Genomic DNA, 20,567 nt, shown 5'->3' with positions numbered 1-20,567 from the left:
AGACAACCCCTTCTTCACTATATAACGTTCACTTTCTACTTATAGAAGCGTGAAATGAAGAAACGAGATCTGTGTGCAAAAGCGACTACATTCTAACTAAACAAAGATCGTGTTTTTATTAGTAAAAGCGTGAGAAGTCTAAACTGCAACTTATGGCTTCTACTCCTTCACTGTAACATATACAGACAGCTGCTTCACTCATCAACTTTTACACTCCCCCTTCAAGTTGAGCTCGTGGTGACATTCACCAAGCTCAATTTGGAAATTAAGGACATGAATCTGGGTCCAGGTAGTTTCTTTGTAAAAAGATCAGCTGGCTGTTCCTTTGAAGCTATGTGTTTTGGAGCAATAAAACCTTCCTTGTATTTATCACGTATCAAGTGACAATCAATTTCAATGTGTTTTGTTCTCTCATGGAAAACCGGATTTGACGTTATATAGAGCGCAGCTTGGTTGTCATAGTAGAACGGAATGGGTGTAGGCACCTTAACTCTCAAGTCCTTGAGAAGACTAGAAATCCACATTAGCTCACAAGCAGTTGAGCTCATGCATCTGTATTAGGCCTCTTCTGAGGACCTAGACACTGTGGTTTGTTTCTTGGTTTTCCAAGATACTAGGCTCTTCCCCAAGAATATGCAGTATCCAGTGAGGGACCTTCGTGTTTTTTTGCAAGTAGCCCAATCTGCATCACAAAAAGCTACCAAATCAAAGTAATTTTCAGAGTTAAAAAACAGACCTCTATAAATGGTTCCTTTCAAATATTTCACCAAGTGTAGGGTAGCATTCCAGTGATCTGTGCAAGGATATTGCATATATTGACTAAGTTGTTGGGTAGCATGGCATATATCTTGCCTGGTAAAGCCTAAATATAACACCCTACCCAACAACTTCCTGTAAGGTTCTGGATTGGCAAGTTGTTGCCCTGCTGCTGCTCTGAGTTGCAATCCTGCTGGTAGAGGGGTATTGACTACCTTGGTTTGAGCAAGTCCTGTATCTCCTATAATTCCTTTTACATACTTGCTTTGTGTTATGATCATACCAGCATCAGATCTTCCTATTTCTAAACCAAGAAAGAACCTGGCATTTCCCAGATTCTTTATGGTGAATAGATCATGTAGTTTTTGTTTAAAACCAGTAATAATGTCCTCATATGGACCTGCAAGAAGTACGTCATCTACATATACAAGAAGACATAAAAATCCAGCATTAGTCATTATAGTAAATGAGCAATGATCAACCTTAGATTATACAAAACCAATTTTCTCTAATTATTTTGTAAATTCTAAGTTCCATTGTCTAGAAGCTTGCTTAAGACCATAAAGAGATCTTTTTAATTTGCAAACATGTCCCTTTGGAACTTGGTATCCTTCAGGTGGATACTTATATATTTCTTCATCTATGTATCCATGCAAAAAGGCATTATTAATGTCTAGTTGATGCAAGTGCCAATGTTCTTTACAAACAATAGCTAAAAAGATCCTTATCGTAACAGCTTTAGCAACTGGGAAAAAACTATCCATGTAGTCTATCCCTTCAATTTGGTTATAGCCCTTGGGAACAAGTCTAGCTTTATGTCTATCTATATTGCCATCAGGTTTCAACTTCAGTTTGTAAATCCATTTACTACCTATGGCCCTCTTTCCCTTTGGTAGTTCAGTGATATCCCATGTTTGATTGTCCTCTAAAGCTTTTATTTCAGTCTGCATAGCATCTATCCATTTCTTTTCTTTTACAGCCTCACTAAAGTTCTTAGGTTCCTGAGGTAAACTATTTGTAGTACACATGCAGCTGTCCATATCATTCAGCAAAGTAACACTAAGGATATCATGTTCTTCCTTATTGCAGCAACATACATAATCTTGAAGCCTTGCAGGTTTAGTAATTTGTCTACTTGATCTTCTCAGATTAATATTGTCAGTTCTTTGTTCTTGTTCTTGGATATTATCATCAAGGAAGCTGTCATTAACAGGCTCAGGATCTGATTCTAAGTCATTAGTATCACTCTCCAAGTTTTCAATGCCATATTCTGTGTTAGTTGGAGATGTGTAATAGGTAATAGGATCTGCAATTTTATCAGCAAAAGGAAAAATTTCTTCCTTAAAAACTACATCTCTTGAGACAAAAACAACTTTCTTATCAATGTTATAAACTTTATAACCCTTTTGGTTAAGTGCATAACCCAAAAAGACACATTTAATAGCTCTAGAATCTAATTTTGACTTATGGGGCATATTATTAGTGGCAAAGCATAAACATCCGAAGACTCTAAAGGGTCAGTAATCAACAGGTTTATTAAATAGTACCTCATAAGGAGTTCTCATTTTTAATACAGGTGTATGAAGTCTGTTTATAATGTAAGTGGATGTTAGAATGGCTTCAGTCTAAAACATCTTTGGTAAATTAGATTGGAGCATCAATGATCTAGCTACCTGTAGTAAGTGTTTGTGTTTTCTTTCTACAATCCCATTTTGTTGAGGTGTGTATGTGTAAGTGGTTTGATGAATGATACCTTCTTCCTTAAAGAATTTTTTACATTGCTCACTTAAAAATTCCAATCCATTATCAGTTCTTATTCTTTTGATTTTCTTATCAAACTGTGTCCAAATCATTTTATGGAATTCCTTTAATAGGTAGAAGGTTTGAGATTTTTGTTGCATAAGGTAAGTCCAGGTGCATCTACTGTGGTCATCCACAATAGTTAACATATAAACACATTTAGTAATTGAATACTCATTGTAAGGTCCCCACAAATCAATGTGCACAAGATCAAAACAAGCATCAGAATAAGAATTGCTGGAATTAAAAGGCAGCCTTTGCTGTTTTGCTTTTAGACAAATTTCACAAAAGGAATTGAAATCCTTGTTATTCTTCAATAGTCCAGTGCTGATCAAACTATCGTGAGATAAGTGTCCTAATCGTTTATGCCAGGTTTTAGGAGATATGAGAGATGCAGCTAAAACAACATCACTGTAGGTGCTCATTGTTTCTTGTATGAAATTCTTGTTAAAAGATTCAGCCTTTAGTGTATATAATTTTCCTACAAGGGATGCTATGGCAATGACTTCTTTAATCTTGTGGTCCTGCACAATACAGTGAGAGTTTAAGAACTTAAATCTTATTGAGGAGTTACTACATACTCTGCTAACAGACAACAGATTAAACTTTAGATCAGGAACTAGCAGGACATTTTCAAGTAGCAGTTTATTGTTTAGTTTAATATTTCCAGTACATTTGACTATATGCTTTGAACCATCAGCTAAATGTATAAAGGTATTCTGTTTATGAACTTTAGCATGATCAAAAAGTAACTCATTGTTACACATATGTGCAGTGGAACCACTGTCAATAATCCATGCATCAGAATTTTCATTTTCAGGTCTGATGAGTTCAAGGCACTTACCTGAGAATTCATAATTCTCACCATGTGTTCCTGGAATTGTTTGTGACTTCAGTGTCTCAACAAGCTTCTGGAATTCTGTTTTAACCAGCTCTGCCACAACTCTCTCATCCATTGCACTGTTAGCTGTTTCATTTTCAGATTTCACCATAGCTGCAACATAGTTCCCTTTCTTTTGATCTAAGAACCCCTTATACCATTCTGGATATCCAAGGATTTCAAAACATCCTTCCTTCAAATGTCCAGATTTTCCACAATGCTTACATATCTGAGATCTTTTCTATAAAATTTTTCTTTCTTTGAAAATTCTTTGTGAAGTCAGGTTTCTTGAATGCTTGCATTGTCAGATTTGGTGCCACATATGTTGGTTCTGAATTCACTTCTGTCTGCTTTTCCACCCTTAGAACCATTGAATGAGCCTTATTAGTATCTGGTAGAGGTTCCATAAATAAAATTTGGCTTCTCACATGATCATACATTTCATTCAATCCCATGAGGAATTGCATGAGTTGATCATTCCCTTTGATTTCTGCATTTTCTTTTTCTGCTCCACATGTACATCCACATGTACATTTAACCGTTCGAGTAATACACGCTAATTCGTCCCAAAGTTTCTTGATTCTTGTGAAATATGCGGATACACTCATGGAACCTTGTGTGATGGAGCCTAGTTCTTTCTTTAGTTGATACTCCCTAGGTCCATTGCTTTGGCCAAATCAGATCTCCAATTCCACCCATAACTCTCTTGAAGTGTTGGCGTACATAAAGCTCTCTGCCACCTCTCTTGTGATGGATTTCAGAATCCATGATGACACCATGGAATCTGTTCTTGTCCACTGTTCAAAGTCTTTAGCCTTATTGTCCGGTTTCTGTATATCTCCATTGATGAAACCAAGTTTCATCTTTGCCTTCAATCCCAGTTTTATCGAATGGCTCCAAATTAGAAAATTTGATCCATCAAACGGTGCAGTCACCAGGCTGATACCTGGGTTTTCTCCTAGTTGTAGCTTTAAAATCTCCGGATCTTTGGCCATGGTTATATTGTATCACTTTCTTGATTTCAAGAATGTATTGTGCTGGGTAGTATCTGAGATAAATCAGAGACCATCCAAAGATAGATCTGATACCATGTAAAATATCACAGCGAAAGCATAAAGAATAAAGAAATAATTTCTGGAAAGATTTCAAACTTGCAGAGCATTGCAATGCTGTTCAATGTACAGAATTTCTATTCTTTTCACTATATAACGTTCACAAAAATACCTGTCTATAACTACCTCGCGTTTCTACTTATAGAAGCGTGAAATGAAGAAACGAGATCTGTGTGCAAAAGTGACTACATTCTAACTAAACAAAGATCGTGTTTTTATTAGTAAAAGCGTGAGAAGTCTAAACTGCAACTTATGGCTTCTACTCTTTCACTGTAACATATACAGACAACTGCTTCACTCATCAACTTTTACACTTACATTATGCTTTTCCTGGCCACACTTAGAGCATTTGACTACTGTTGTCTTTTCAGCATCATTCCATTACCTCTTTTCCCTTTTTTCTTCTTCGTCATAGGCTCATCTGGATCTCTTCTTCTTCCACTGAAAGGTCTACCACTCCTTCTGCCAAACCTTGGTGGCAATGGAGGTATGAAACATGTCCCATTCCACTGATTCTCACCACCCATTGGCATTATTGGATTTGCATATATCCTCTTGTAAGCAATTACAAAATAACAGAAGAACAATTACTTGGGCTAAATTATCCCCCATAATAATATGTGACAGTAGTTGAACTACTGTCAGGATTTGTAAATAAAAAAGCCAAAAAAAAAATAATACTAAATCAGAAATATCACCATCACCAATAGACTAAGCAAAAAATAAATAAAAATATATTAAGGTTCATTGAGTAATGAATAGCAACAAAAACAATCAAAAGATTCCCTACTAGTTTACAGATTTCATGAAATCATAGTCACTGACTCACTAAAAATAGCAACTAAATTTACAATTACTATTCTCCTTATTAACACAAGTGGCTGAAACATTAATAAAAGTTGAAAAAAGAATAGCATTTCACAACTACACATACTAAAAATAGAAAAAACAAAAAAAAAATTAATTTCTTCATGCCCCACAATACTGAGATAAAAATATTATATATGCATAACATGCTCCCACATGTTTTCCCTCGAACAATTAAAATGCGCACGCACTAGGAGACCAAAAGGGGCCACAAAATGTGAATTATATTTAGGAGGGGGAAAAGGGCAATGGGGGACCACAAATAAGAAGCGGCAAACTTATGGTATAAAGGAGTTGGGAAGTTTAGGTGTCGTTTACTCCGTATAACCACCATTTTCTCGCCTTCTGTACTCTCTATTCGTCGTTTTGTTGCTTAATCTTCTTCTTCAGGTGCTGTGATCAAATATTAGGATTGGGGATTGTTGGGGATTAGGGTTCTTTGGTCTGTCGATTTGGGAGAGAAAGTGACAATATGTACGCGTTTCAGTCTTTGCCTTTTTTTGTTGTTTTTGTTTTTTTTTTCTTTTTGTTTTATGTTATTTTCCATATTATCGAGTAACTTGACTTAAATATCCTACATCACAGCCACGTCAGCAGTTTAGCTGGCAATAGTTTACTAGCCCACTACAACATCAACAAAAGCCCAAAATTTGAACCCTAATTTGTGTCCAGGTAAGCAGTTTCCAGCGCATTTGCAAAATCCAATTGCCGGAGTCCTTCAATAGCCAAAAGAAACTTAATTCTGGGATGCTATTTGCTACACCCTTAACTATAGTCCTAATATGCTACCTCCCTAATATACGTGGCAGTAAATACAATTTAACAAAATATTAAAATAGATGTACACCAAACATATAAAATATTTTTAAAATGAAAACAAACACTATGCATTTGTTTTCAATGCCGAAAAATTAGGTGCATATTGTTATAAAATTAGGAAAAATTGCACATATACCCCCCTTGAAATCACATATGATCTTAGAAGTTATGTATTCGAATTCCACCATGTGCGTGGTATTTGTCTAATCCATAATTAGAGTTGTTGTCTATTGTAATAATAAATATTGGTGAGTAGGATATGATTATTGTAATAATCTTTGTTAGATGTCGATTTCGACAAAAATAATTATATTTGTAATCTATTTATTTCAATAAATAAAAATATATCGCTCTTACTCCAAAAAAATTAGATATACCTCCACAAAAATTATTCTCTATTTATCAAATTGCATAACACAACTTTTAAAATAATGTTGTAATTACAGATATGCCTTATTTCTACAATACTTGCAATTCTACGAGAAATATAAATACTTGCATAATTAGAAGTAACACATGAAAATATAAGTATTTGCATAATTGGAAGTAACACATAACCGCAATTTGTTCTAAAAACTATGCATATATGAAAACAACTTTGTCCTCCTCATTTTTGTAAAAATCAAATCGCACAACATACAATTTACACCCGATCCCTCCTCTTTCCATATTTCCAATTTCAGTACATCACATATATATCAACTCAGCCCTTGGTTCTCTCCGACCCCAAACAATCCAAACCGACCCAACTCAGTCCAGTCACTCAAAAAACCAGAGTCGACTCTTTCCACATTGCGCATCGAACTACAATTCTACCGTTACGGGCACCTTGGATTCACAATCATCAACTCAGCCCTGACCCCAACAGTTGAAGTACGTGACTTGGCGAAGAGACTCCTCAACTGGCGTCATTTGCTCAAATATGCCGTCGATGAGGAACCCTCCGAGCTCGGACTTCATGACAGTGGACAATGGTCGGAGACCTGCCGCGTTCGGGCAGTGGCCCCCGGAGTTGCAGGGGAAGAAGTGCTTCTTTTTTTTTAATTAAAACCACCTAGAGGTGGGGGGAGCTTTTCGGAGTCCCCAGTCCTTCTATATTAAAATTCACAAAATAGTTACAGCGGGGAGAGCTACCTCCCTAGAATTTCTAGCATAGCCATAAGCAAGGAGTACTACTCCCTTACAAATAGAGCAACAATGAACGAGGAGTACTACTCCCTTACAAGAAAAGACTCGAACAGGTGTACTAGTAAAACTATGACAAGTTAAAAAGCTTTTTGTTATCCCACCACATCATGAATCGTACAACACCTGTAAATAAATCTGTACAAGAAGGCCAAGCCAGAGTGTGTGTAATGTTCCAAAAGGATAAGTAATGAACATTAGTATTAACGTGGAGATCAAGTTTGTATGACTGGTAGCCTTTGAACCTGTGAAAGGGGTTCAAAAAAACTACAAAACATATAACAACAAGCAACTAGACAAAGGAAAAGAACAGAAGTAACAGGCCAAAGGTATCCATAGAGACATTGGTCACAACACGTATCAGCAAAGAAACAATAGTAATGAAGTACCCCTAATTGAAAAACAAAAAAATTAACCGAAATTAAAGGTACTAGAACTTCTAATTCTAATAGCAGGGAAGGAGCATGCGTCAAGTCTAATCAAACTTTTAGGAATACCTGTGATATTATCAGGGGATAGAATGTTGAGATGTTGATTGAAACATGCTTGGTTAGCAAAGTAATCGGCCACTTGGTTACCCTCTCTAAAAATGTGTAATATCTTGAACTCAGTTTGGGATAAAAGTTCTCTAATTTGTTGCAGCAAATTTTGAAGGTGCCATAGCCCTTGGGGGGGAGACGAAATGAGCTTGATGGCGATGTTGGCATCTGTTTCTACCCAAATTTTCCTAATGTTGCTATCAATGCACAATTTAACACCTCTGTATATAGCTTTTAACTCAGCTGCTGTGTTGGAGATGAGCCCAAGGTGTTCCTAGAATGCAAAGACGGCCTGACCAAGATGATTTCTGATGATTCCACCTGCTCCTGCCACACCTGGATTTCCTTTTGAGGCCCCTTCTGTGTTCAATTTGAACCATCCCCTATCTGGCTTAATCCACTTAACAATAGAGATTTTGGATGATATCTTATGAGGCGAGAGAGAAATTTTAAAAAGAGAAGCAACAGATCTGTCCCCTCTCCAGTGTATAGTTCTCATGAGGTTGGTTTTACCGAGAAGATGAAGATAATTGAGGGTTTGAGAGATGATATGATTAGTTTTGAAAGGAGCCCCCTCAAATATGGCTGCATTCCTGCAAATCCAAGTGTACCAAATGATCAACGGGGGAAGAATATCTCTGATGTGAAGTTGATTAGAAATATTGCTTCTCCAGGCTTGAAGGATAATGAAAAAATTGTCCGTGATTGGAATGTTGAGTTGAAATTTGGAGGCAAATAAGTTCCATACTTCAAGGGAAACCTTGTTATGAAGGAAAAGGTGAGGGATAGTCTCCTCCTCCTTCAAACAACAAACACATCTAGAGGCCAAAGAGATTCCCTTTTGTTTGAGTCTGCTGTCAACTGGTATCCAGTTATGGAGGACTTTCCAAATGAAGATATAAATGGTAGGCCTGACGAGGGGGGACTAAAGATTTTTGAATATGGGTAGGGAAGGTTTGTGATCTCTAGTAATCTCCCGAGCTGATTTAGTAGAAAAGGAGCCGTGAGGGGATGGTTTCCAATGCATAAAATCTTGATGCTGAGGATTAATGGGGGTCTGCAAAATAAGCTCCATGATAAGCTGAGGAACAACTTCCTTCAATTTATCAATATCCCAAGTGTGGTTGGTCCAAAAATTCTCGACCAGGGCATTAGACGCTATGTTGGGGTGTATGAGGGAATGAAGGGTGCTTGCAGGGAGCCAACAATCATACCAGAAAGATACATTACTAGCTCCAAGGCTCCAAAAAATGTTCTCCTGAGAGATAGCTTTCATGCTACAAATTCTTCTCCAAATGTTAGAGTCCTTCGATTTAGCTTTAGTAGAGGCAGGTGTAGACTTTTTACAATATCTACTGATAGTGAAGCTGGCCCATAGAGAATTGTTTTGTCTCAGTCGCCACCAGAGTTTATGAGTGAAGGCTGTGACAGTATCTCTAATATTTCTGATGCCCAAGCCCCTTTCTTCACAAGGATAGCATATGAAAGCCCATTTAACCCAATGAATTTTTTCCTGTGGTCAGTAGTGGAACCCCAAAAGAATTTAGCAAAAAGTTGTTCAATTTTCTGTAGAGTGCCAATAGGAGGACTCAAAACTTGAAGAAGATATATAGGCATAGAGGAAAGAACACTTTTAATAAGTTGAAGTCTACCCCCTTGTAAAAGATGTTTATGCTCCCATCCACTGATCCTGTTTCTGATTTTGTCAATAAGGGGTTGAAAAAGAATTTTCTTCTTATGACCTTTATGCAGAGGAGCTCCAAGATAGGTAATAGGGAGACACTTGAGGTTGAAGCCTGTAATGGATTTGATTATTTGGGCAATGTTATTGGCCTTCTTACCAGGGATAAAGAAACTCTTGGAGTGATTGATTTTTTGGCCAGATTGGTCTTCATATAGCTCTAGGAATTGCATCAATTTGGTCAGACAGTGTTCTTCACATTTGGTGAAAATGATGAAGTCATCCGCATAGGCCAGGTGAGACACTCTAGTTTTACAGCCCATTTGATAGAACATATCAGGATTCTGTGAGAAAAGGTGATTAAGCCCTCTGGAAAGAGCCTTTGCAGCAAGGATGAATAAAGCAGGGGAAATTGGGTCACCTTGTCTAAGGCCTTGAGTAGATTTGAAGAAATCAGAAGGTTCTCCATTAACCAGAATGGTAAACCAACAATTTTCGATAGCGTGCTTGATGAGGACAATAAATCTGGAGGGGAAACCCATCTTCTCAAGAATCACATAGAGAAATTTCCAGTTCACCCTGTCATAAGCCTTAGACATATCCAATTTTAAGATAAGATTCCCTTTGCTATGTCTCATGTCAAGATGATGTGTCATTTCTTGAGCCAGAAGGATATTGTCAGCAATCAGCCTACCAGGCACAAAACCACTCTGAGATGGGGAAATGAGGCCAGGAAGAGCTTGGGAGATTTTAGTGTAAAGAAGCTTGGACAAGATCTTATTGGTAACATTGCAGAGGGAGATAGGTCTGAACTTAGACCAGGATTGGGGGGGAGTTATTCTTAGGGATAAAAATGATATATGTGGCAGAGAAGCTTCTGGGCATAGGGGTGCCCCTGAAAAAATCCATGACAGCTTCAGTGACATCCTCTGTGATAGTATTCTAGCAGGCTTGATAGAATGCTGAAGAGAATCCATCAAGCCCAGCTGCAATATCTTTATTAATAGAAAAGACAACATCTTTAATATCATCTTGGGAGGGAGCTTGACAGAGGTTAAGGAGGACATCTTGATGAATTTGAGGAAATTGGAATGGAAAATCATGAGGAAGAGAGGTGGTAGAGGTATCACATAAGAGACTTTCAAAGAAGTGAATAGTAGAATCCTTAATTTGAGCAGAGTCAGTAATTTCTTGTTGATTGTCCATCACTCTGGAGATTCTGGATTTCAACCTTTTCTTCTTGACAGAGGCGTGAAAGAATTTGGTGTTCCTTTCTCCCGCTTCAAGCCATTTGTAGTTGCTTTTCTGCCTCCAAAACTCAGATTCAAGGTTAAGAGCATGGACAAGAGCAGCATTTTGTCTATTAAGGTTGATCAAATTGGCTTCAGATGGCAGCCTATCAAACTGCTTCTCCGCTTCATTTGCAGCAGCTTTGGCTTGGTCTACTAAAGAGAAGACATTACCAAAATTATCCTTGTTCCACTGCTTCAAGTGATCCTTGAACCTATATAGCTTCTGTTGCAACCTATACATACCATACCCTGGATCGAGGCACCCCAGGATTGTTTAACCATATCTTGGAAGTTATGGTGCATAATCCACATATGCTAAAATCTGAAAGAGGAGGGAACATTTTCCTCTATTCTAATGGCAGTAATTAACAGAGGATGGTGATCTGACAATCTTCTGGGGAGATGTGAAACTCTGGTGGAATTGAATAATTCAGCCCATTCTTGAGAATATAAGACTCTATATAAGCCCTCCAAACCCTTTTGTTACTCCACGTGAAAGGCTCCCCTTCAAATCCTGCATTAGTTAATCCACTCTCCAAGACCATGTCATTAAAGTCCTCAATAGAGCCCAAGCTACTAATAGTGCCTCCTTGGTTTTCATGTGTGTGAAGCATAGTGTTGAAATCTCCTCCAACAATCCAAGGAATCTTGTTGAGGGAAAGTCTTTTAAGCTCTTCCCACAAGACTCTCCTAGGATTCCTGTAACACATTTGGCATATACAAAACTACAAAAAATTTCCTTTTGAAGAAGTATAGAACTTATTTTCACATGAAGGAGTTGATTAGTATTCAGTACCACTTGAACATCAAAACCAAACTGAGCAAGGCACCAAATTTTGTTAGAAATGTTAGAGAAAATAGAATGAAAACCAAACCTGTGAATGAAAGAGGCATCTTCGACGTGAATAAAAGGTTCCAGCAAAACCAAAATATGGGGTCTATGAGTTAAAAGCATGTCCAAGAGAATTTTTTGTTTATCTATTTTACCAATACCTCGAACATTCCAAATTAGAATTTTGGTCATTTAAAATTGTAGAAAGGAAGAGGAAACAGACCTGGTGTACCTTTTAGGGAAGGTCCTAGTAGTACTGTTATCTTTGTTCTTTTTTCCTTTGCCTCCAACTTTGCCTGTTTTGAGAGAGCTATCTTCCATGGAATTGTTTCTCTTTAACTTGTTAGACATAGTTGAGTCTTCCAAAATGTGTTCTTGGAGGTTTCATTCCAGTGCTATGTCATTGACATTTTGATTGATCTCCTGTTCTCTTGCTTGTACTTGTGGCTGGAGCTCAGTGTCAAGCTCCAAAAGTGAGTCACCGTCATCCAGGCCTTGAAATCTGTTGTAGATTGGTGTGAGTTCCTCCTCTTTGTTGCTGTTTTCTTTGGTGTCCTGAGCCTCACTTTCACTAGTTTCCTCGGTAGCTTGAATCTCAATTATATCCATCTCAGAAAGAAACTTATTTCTTCGTCTTTTATTGCTACATTCTCCTCTTAAAAGGATTCTAGTTCCTGTTCCCTTTGTTGAAGTGCTGCCCTTGTCACCACTTTTTGGGGTCTTCTTAGCTTTTCCTTTGGCTTTCAGTTTGCTTGTGGAACTTCGTTCATGACTTTCAGCATTCAAATCCCTATCCAATAATTCTGCAATTAATTGGTCATTCAGGTTGAAGTTGTCCATGTTGTCTGTGCAATTTTCTCCTTGAGGCATCAAGGTAGTGTCAGAGGTGTATTCCTGTATGGCAGCTCCCTGATGAGTTACAGTGTTTGCAGTTCGTGTGTTATCCATCTTTAGGTTCTCCTGTTTTCCATGGCTCTAAATATATTCAATTTGATGTCATTCTCCTGTTGATCTTTTACCCCCTTTTTTGGCTGGTTGGTGATTGAGCATTCCGCTTTTGCAGCTGGGGATGATGCTTTGCCTCTTTCTGAATTATGGTCGGCAGCGGGATGCCTTACTGGCACAGTCATCTTTTTTCGTTTATCACGAGCTTGTTTTATCTCAATTCCTGCAAATTGTTGATGCCTGTGGTTGATCTTATTACGGGATGGGGGTTTAAGGGCATTACCTTTCAAAAAGCAGTCAATATCCTTATGTCCCACATGCTTGCACAAAGAACAATATTCAGGTAGATTTTCAAAAACAACTTTCTGTACTATGGTTACACCATTAATGTGCAAGTCAAATTCTTCAATGATAGGTTTTAGCAGGTCTATTTCCACACAAACCCTAGCTTGTGATAGTTTAGACTTGTTACGAGTTAAAGCATCAATTTGCAAAGGTGATCCAACTATGCTAGCAATAGAAAATAGAGCTTCCTTACGAAATAAATGAGCAGGGAGTTCAGGAAAGCAAACCCAAATAGGAACGACAGATGATTCTTGCATCCGAGTAAATGTTGGCATCCATTTGAAAATTCTCATTGGGAAGCCTTGAAGAAACCAAATGCGCCATAGCCACAGGCGGGAATAGTCTGACTCGCTGGAAAGGGAGATAAGGGCGTGTTTGGAGTTGATCATGCTGACTGTAAACGCTCCTTGAATCCCCAATCTAGCAATAAGCTGGTGCATTTGATTGTAAGGGGGTGCTCCATGTGAGAATTTTCCAACAAGGGAAAATGGATAGGGCGCCGCAAGCTCCTCTGTCTCAGCATCTGCAAATGAAAGAGTGGGTCGGCCATGGTTAACAGGCTTGATACCGAGTGGTTGGGGGTTATGATCGGCCAGAAAGAATTTTCTGAGATCGCAAGGATGTTGATGAAGACTCCGATTCCCTGTTGAATTAGAGATAGCTTCAGCAAATGATTTAATAAGAGAAATTGACTTCTGCTGCTCAGCATGTTTGTGCAAATCAGGGGGCAATTTCTGAGTTGATTCGTTCGAGTTGGAATCGAAACCGGCCGAGTTGGCTACCAAGGTTTCCAAAGGCGTCGAGGCTCCGATGGTGGTTGCTGATCGGAGGGGCTGGTCCGCCATGGGAAGGCGAGTCCACCGGTGGAAATCCGGCAGTCAACACCCGTCGGACGGCAGTGATAGGGTTGCGCAACCGTCGGCGTTTGGGAGGTTCCGTGATCAACACAATGCCTTGATGGAAATGGATGGGAGAGGGCTCGTTCGACTTGCACAGAGGAGACGAGACGGTTGGTGGTGGTCCGCGATCGGGAGGCACTTCGGTGGCGGCGAAACGGCGACGACAAGGATCAAAGGTTAAGGTAAAAGCCCAACCTCTCTCGTTGGTGGAATCCAAAATTGTTTAGTGGGTAATGTTCGCCTCGTTATGGGGATTCGAATAGTATGAGCAGCGGCCGGTGGGTCATCGGGACGGCGCCGGAATTTGAGAAAAACGTTGGCGGTGAAAAAGGGGGCGAAAATGAGGTCTGTGGCTGGCATGTGGCGGCGCGTCGGAGGCCGGTTTAGAGCACGCGCGGCGTGGATGGAAAGATCGTCGGACGGTGAATCTGGATCTAGTGCGCGTGGCCGGAAACGCGCCTGAAAAAATTCCGGTGGCCGGCCGACGGCGGCGCGGCGGCGAAGCCGCGGCGGATACGACGGCAGGTGTCAGCGACAAAGTGGAAGAAGGTCCTGGCTCCCTCTCAGCTCCCGGCGGTTCAGAGCTCACTCGCAGCTCACTCTCTCAGCTTTGCTTTCGCCATGATTTCGTTTTAGACATAAGTGGTATCTGTTTTCATAAAGTTCTAAGTATGTTGATCTCAAACATCCCTGCCACGGGGGAAGAAGTGCTTCTTTCCGTGGTTGAGGGATTTGAGAGCCGACTTCAGCTTCTGCCCTTGATTGCAGTGGCTGTTCACCACAGCTACGGTGGCCGCCATCCACTCTGTTCATGCTTCCACTCTCTCTTCTTTTAACGCTCTGCAAAGACTTGTTCTGCTGGACAATGAGCTGAGAAGAAAGACAATATGTAAAGTGTTCTGGGGCTTAAATTGGAAAATCACCGATCTTTGTTATTTACTTATTTATGAATCAAACGCCTTCTTCCTAAATTTGTACAGCAACAAAACAATATTAGTGATTAGTCAGCAAAAATCTTTTAATAAGAGGGTAAATTGAAATTTACCTACCTTTTGACAAAAAGTAGACAATTAATCCACTTGACTAAAACATAACACCAATTCATCCCATAAATTTTAAGAAAATATATAAAACACCCCCTTCACGTAAGCGTTGTAGGTCACACACTTGGGGTGCAATTTTGCTTTATTTTTAGTTATATTATAAGTGTTATATTTTTAATCATAAACCATTAGATCATATTTTATATATATTAACGCATCAGATCTAATAAGCAAATTGATAGTCTAAATCTTTTTTAATTTAAATCAACAGTGTATATTTGATATACAAATCAATAACTTATATCTGTTTGAATTAGATCCAAGGTTTATATTTTTTTAAGTTACAAAACTGAATTTATAAAAATTATTAAGATAGATTTATATAATGAATAATGGATAAAATATACATGCACATGTTAGATATACATATATACAATATTTAAAAATAAAAAATTACAAAAATATAAGGGGGTGGTGGCAAAGGAGGAGGCGCAGGCACAGGCAAGTCTAGGGAGCCGGAGGGGGGGGGGTGCGGAGGAAGATGGAGAGGCAGAGGCGGAGGCGAGGGCAGAGGCGGGGAGGTGGAGGCGATGGCAGAGGCGGGGGGTGTGGGGGGGGGGGCACTGCATGAGAAACGATTAATTTTTCTTTTTTTTTAATATTTATTATTTTTAATTTTTATATATAAATAATATATAAGATTTGGACCGATGATTTATATCATATAAAATTCAACAGTTGTAAAATAAAGATAAAATAATTAAAAAAAATAAAATTAGTGTGTGCACAACACCACTCGCATGATGGAGGTATTTTGCACATTCTTTTAAAGATTGCGGGGTAAATTGCTCTTTTACTTTTTATAAGGGGGCTAATTATCTATTTTCCATATTAAAGGTAGGTTACTTGCAATTTGCCGTATAATAATGTGTGTTTTTGTAATTGTTAAGGGTACGCGATTCATACATGTCATTTTCGTCAATCTTCAAAATTTCATATCATTTCTCTGAAATTTGTGAAACTAAAAAAAAAAGAGTTTTATGTAATTTTACCCCCTGTGATATTACAAATGAACAAATTACTCCTTATAAGAAATTAACAATTTTATTCACTGTACTTTTTAAAATGATACAATTTATTCCCTTGTATATGGAGGTAAATTGTTTCAGTTTAAAAAACATATGGAGGAAATTGTTGCAGTTCAGAAAATATAGGGTGTAAATTTTTAATTTTTTCTATATGAGGTAATTTGTGTTGTAATTTTTAATAAATATTGCATGAAATTCATAGTTAGATTGAGAAAAAGAGAAAATATTTGTCCCACATTGAAGAATGATGGGAGAATGATGGGAAGCGATAAGTATATAAGGTATTGTAGGGGTGAGTGTTATACACTCATATTCTCTATCATACATAGAAAGTTTATTGAAATCATAAACTCTTTATATTAAGTCCATATTCAAATTTAAGTTTGAAGTGTTATGGAGACTAGATTGAATATGGGGGTACCCAACATGCGCCCTAGCCCGGCTCTGGCTTCGAGCAACAGGCATCGGACGTTTGGGCAAATGTCTCAATCTTAGAATATATTTTTTTGCAGTAAAAAATTTGGATTTATTTTTAAGAATTGAAAAAATAAATTTCGATTTTTATTTACTGAAGTTTCAGTTTTTGCTTTCATTATTTTTTAAAAGGAAAAGATGCAAGTAACCCCCTTGTGATATTTCAAATGAGCAAATTACCCCCTTATAAAACAAATAGCGATTTACCTCCCTATATTTTTTAAAATAAAACAATGTACCCCACTATAATTTTTAAAATGAAGCAATCCATCTCCCAATATAAGGAGGTAAATTTCTTCATTTTAAAAAGTACAGATTGCTATATTTTTTTATGGGGGGGTCATATGCTTATTTTCAATATCATAGAGGGATAAATTGCTATTCACCATTTTTTAAAACCTGAAATTGGAACCCAACTGTTGTTTTGTTTTGAAAATTAAAACTCGTTTGTGGTTGTTTCATGTGGGAATTGATGCCATAATTTTGGTTTAGATGTGCTGCATTAAGAGTAGGGATGGCAAATGAGTCGAGCTGGCGAGTCGAGCTCAATGTGCCTATTCAACTCGCGAGCTTTTTCTATTTTGTTTATTTTTTTTATTTTTGAATTTTTTATTGAATTTTGTATTTGATCAATTTTATAATCAAAATTGACCATATATTATAATTATTAATCAATATCATATATTTTATTTTGGATAATAATAAATTATGGTACTTTTATTTATATATTTAATCTTTATACAAAAATAAATTTAATCAACAACTTAGTAAATTATAATATTTTTTGTAATTAAAATTATTATTTAATATGACATTTATAAATTTTATGTTATATTTTAATATATATTTGTATTACGTTATACTTTTTTTTAAATCGACAATTATTTATGGTTTTTTATCTATTTTTGAGTTTTATATTATTATCAAGATACATACTATACATTATCAATCTATTTTATTATTTAGAAATTTATGTCAAAATTTAGTGATTCATATGAATTAGTCTAAAAATAATGATAATAATAATAATATGATGGTTGAACAATTTTAGTTACTTTAATTATTACTTTATTATATATATAATGAGATCAAAAAATTTAATCAACAATTACGATATCTTAAATTTAGACACTGGATTCACGCCAAATTTATTTATATATAAGACTTTGTCTATTAGATCATACCAGACGGTTTGATTTAAAATCACATGGCCTGATTCTACGATACACCGACTTGAATAATTATTCTTATGTTTCGAGTATAGTATCTTGACATTCGTATATCCAATAAGTCTAAAACTTTACCAAGTGTATTTTTCTGTAAGTTTGATCACATCTAACGGTCTGATATGAATTTTGATGGTCCGATTAACCCATATTGTTTAACAATGTAAGATGATAGTTATATCAATATAATACTAATATTTATAAATATATAAATTTACCTCAGATTGTGAATATATATTAATCTCAACTATAAAATATTTTTTATTTATTTCAATTGCACTATTTCAGATAATTGATACTTTCGCAATGACTTTAAATTGTCCAGAATGATTTTTTTTTGTACAATTTACTAATTGTATTATTAGTAAACTAATCAGTAGTTTATATTTATAACAATAAATTAGAATTTCATACTATATTTTGGTATATTTATAATATAGTATACATTATACAATCTATTTTATTACTTATAAATTTATGTAAAAAATTGGTGATTCCTATTATTTAACATAATAATAATAATAATATAGTATTCATTATACAATCTATTTTATTACTTTTAAATTTATCTAAAAAGTTGGTGATTTCCCTAATTTAATATAATAATAATAATAATTACAATAATAAACAAAAAAAATCCGTTTGAGCTCGAGCTCGTTAAATTGAGCTTGCTCGAGCTCGAGCTCGAGCTCAACATATAGGAGTCGAGCTCGAACTGGTTGAGCTGGTCGAGCTCGATCTCGACAAAAATGGTCGAGCTCGACTTGTTGCCACCCCAAATTAAGAGGTCATTAAGAGGTGAGTTTTGGCATGTCTATAAAAAGGCGAGGCCATTTCTCACTTTCTTCATACCAACACAACTACAAACTCTCATCTCTTCAATTAATCTTATAAACTCCTACAGTACTTCACTTAAGAAGAAGAGATGAAGAAACGCCAAGTGGTTCTGAAGAGAGACGATCAGTTTTCTAGCAACTTTGCCAATTCTTCATTTGCTGTGAGAAGAGTGAGGTATGGGGAGTGCCAAAAGAATCACGCGGCCAATGTGGGAGGATACGCCGTAGACGGGTGCAGGGAATTCATGCCTTGTGGGGAGGAGGGGAGCAACGGGGCCCTCACCTGCGCCGCCTGTGGTTGCCACCAGAACTTCCACCGCAGGGAGGAGGAGGCGGAGGTGGTCTGCGACGGCTCTTCCCCTACTACATAAGAGTGTAAGTATATTATGTTGGAGGGGCACGTGTGGTTCCGAGTGTTGAGTGTGTGTTGTGTGTGCAAGTTTGGTGAAGGGAATATTGTGATGGGAAAATCAGGTCTTCTCAATTAATGGTTTTGTTTCTAATTTACACGAAATGAGATCGGACGTCGTACAAGTTTATATATATATATATGCTTTGATTGAAGAGCTGTAAATGCTTTGGTAATTATATGTTTGGAGAGTTTATTAATTAATGTGCGGTGTGTTTGTTCTCTATAGCTCTCTCTCTCGAAATATATTTATGTATATGCATGGAGAGATTAATTAGACACACACACTGCAGCTCTAGCTAATTTGTTTCTTGTTCTTCTTTCTTTCTTGCTTTTATATTGTTTTCCCTTTTTTGGAATTTGAGAAAGATGTTTTTGTAATCAAGTGATCATTGTTCTTTCCAGTGTATTACAATTTCTATCAACTCTCATCTCTTCTCACTACCCTTCTCTCTCTCTCACTATATATATATATATATACCCACACATACGGAAAGGTATTATTTTAGTCCGCTAAGTATGTCTAATTTTAATTTTAATCCGATAACTATACCCATATTGTTTTAGGTCCAGTAACTTTCAAAACTGATTACTTTTAGTCCTCTAGCGGAATTTTGGACAATTTTACTGCTATGCAACTTTTAAAAGGCAGTTTTAGTACGTATACACTCACTTCACAATTTTTTATTAATGCTCACCAGAATTGGTATCAGACCCTAGGTTTATTGAAAAAATATATATTTATATTATATTTGGATATTATTTGTCCACTAATGGAGCAGACTCTTTGAGAGAAAATGGAAGCAAACAAAAGTTCGAGTTACAATGAAAACAGGAAATATTTTCAAATTTTGAAAATACAAAGAAGGGAATTTGTCATGGAAATTCTTGACAAATATGACAACGGTCCCAAGAAGATTGATTTAGAACTGCTCACGTCAGAAGAAGAACAAGAATGGCAGAGGAATTTTGAATTTCGACAGATACTACCAGGAAACGCGGTGAGGCGTTTACAGTCCATCGAAATCCATGGTAAAATCCCAGCAAAGAGAAGTTGAACGGGTAAATTCCTATATAATTACAGTTCTAAAAATTATGATTAAAGGAACTGATTGGAAAGAACTCGAATCGGATACATCAAAGATCTCAAGATATGAGGGAGATACAAAAGACAGTTCAACACTATAGATATAGGTTAGTTCATATACCTATGAAAATAGAATCTTTGAGCCAGAAGGTGGACGAGGTCCTTAAGATCCTTCCCGATCTACACAAGGATCTTACAGATCTGAAGGAGAAACCAAAGGGAGAACCCTGAGACTTCTAAATCCAAACAAGAACGAATTAGGGATGCCCTTGGAATAGTGCCTCTTCTATATCAGAAGGGGAAGGCTATGGAGATTTCAAAGCCAAAGACCAGAGAAGATATAATCATAGCATCCATTAGATCTTTAAAATTATGGAGGTGACAAGAGCACATCTATCAGATTTACAAGAATTGGCAGAATCCTTTTCCTAACTCAGGATTGTAGATTTAGT

General features: G+C 37.0%; 1 protein-coding gene and 1 pseudogene across 1 annotated transcript; one reads left to right on the top strand and one right to left on the bottom strand.

Moving 5' to 3' along the window:
- Positions 1 to 10,581: 10,581 nt before the first annotated feature.
- LOC148788636 (uncharacterized) lies at positions 10,582 to 12,114 on the bottom strand. The gene is made up of 3 exons (XM_088878068.1): positions 11,987 to 12,114; positions 11,320 to 11,630; positions 10,582 to 11,180 (listed from the first exon to the last, which is right to left on the bottom strand). The coding sequence occupies exons 1-3, from the start codon at positions 12,112 to 12,114 to the stop codon at positions 10,582 to 10,584; spliced, it is 1,038 nt and encodes a 345-aa protein (XP_088734194.1).
- A 6,594-nt stretch (positions 12,115 to 18,708) lies between these two features.
- Positions 18,709 to 19,419, top strand: LOC105178949 (mini zinc finger protein 2 pseudogene; annotated as a pseudogene).
- The last annotated feature ends 1,148 nt before the right edge of the window (positions 19,420 to 20,567 follow it).

This window comes from Sesamum indicum, linkage group LG3 (genome assembly GCF_026168435.1).
Source record: "Sesamum indicum cultivar Baizhima isolate 11 linkage group LG3, ASM2616843v1, whole genome shotgun sequence".
Lineage (NCBI taxonomy): Eukaryota > Viridiplantae > Streptophyta > Magnoliopsida > Lamiales > Pedaliaceae > Sesamum > Sesamum indicum.
This window is presented reverse-complemented; position numbering and strand designations above follow the sequence as displayed.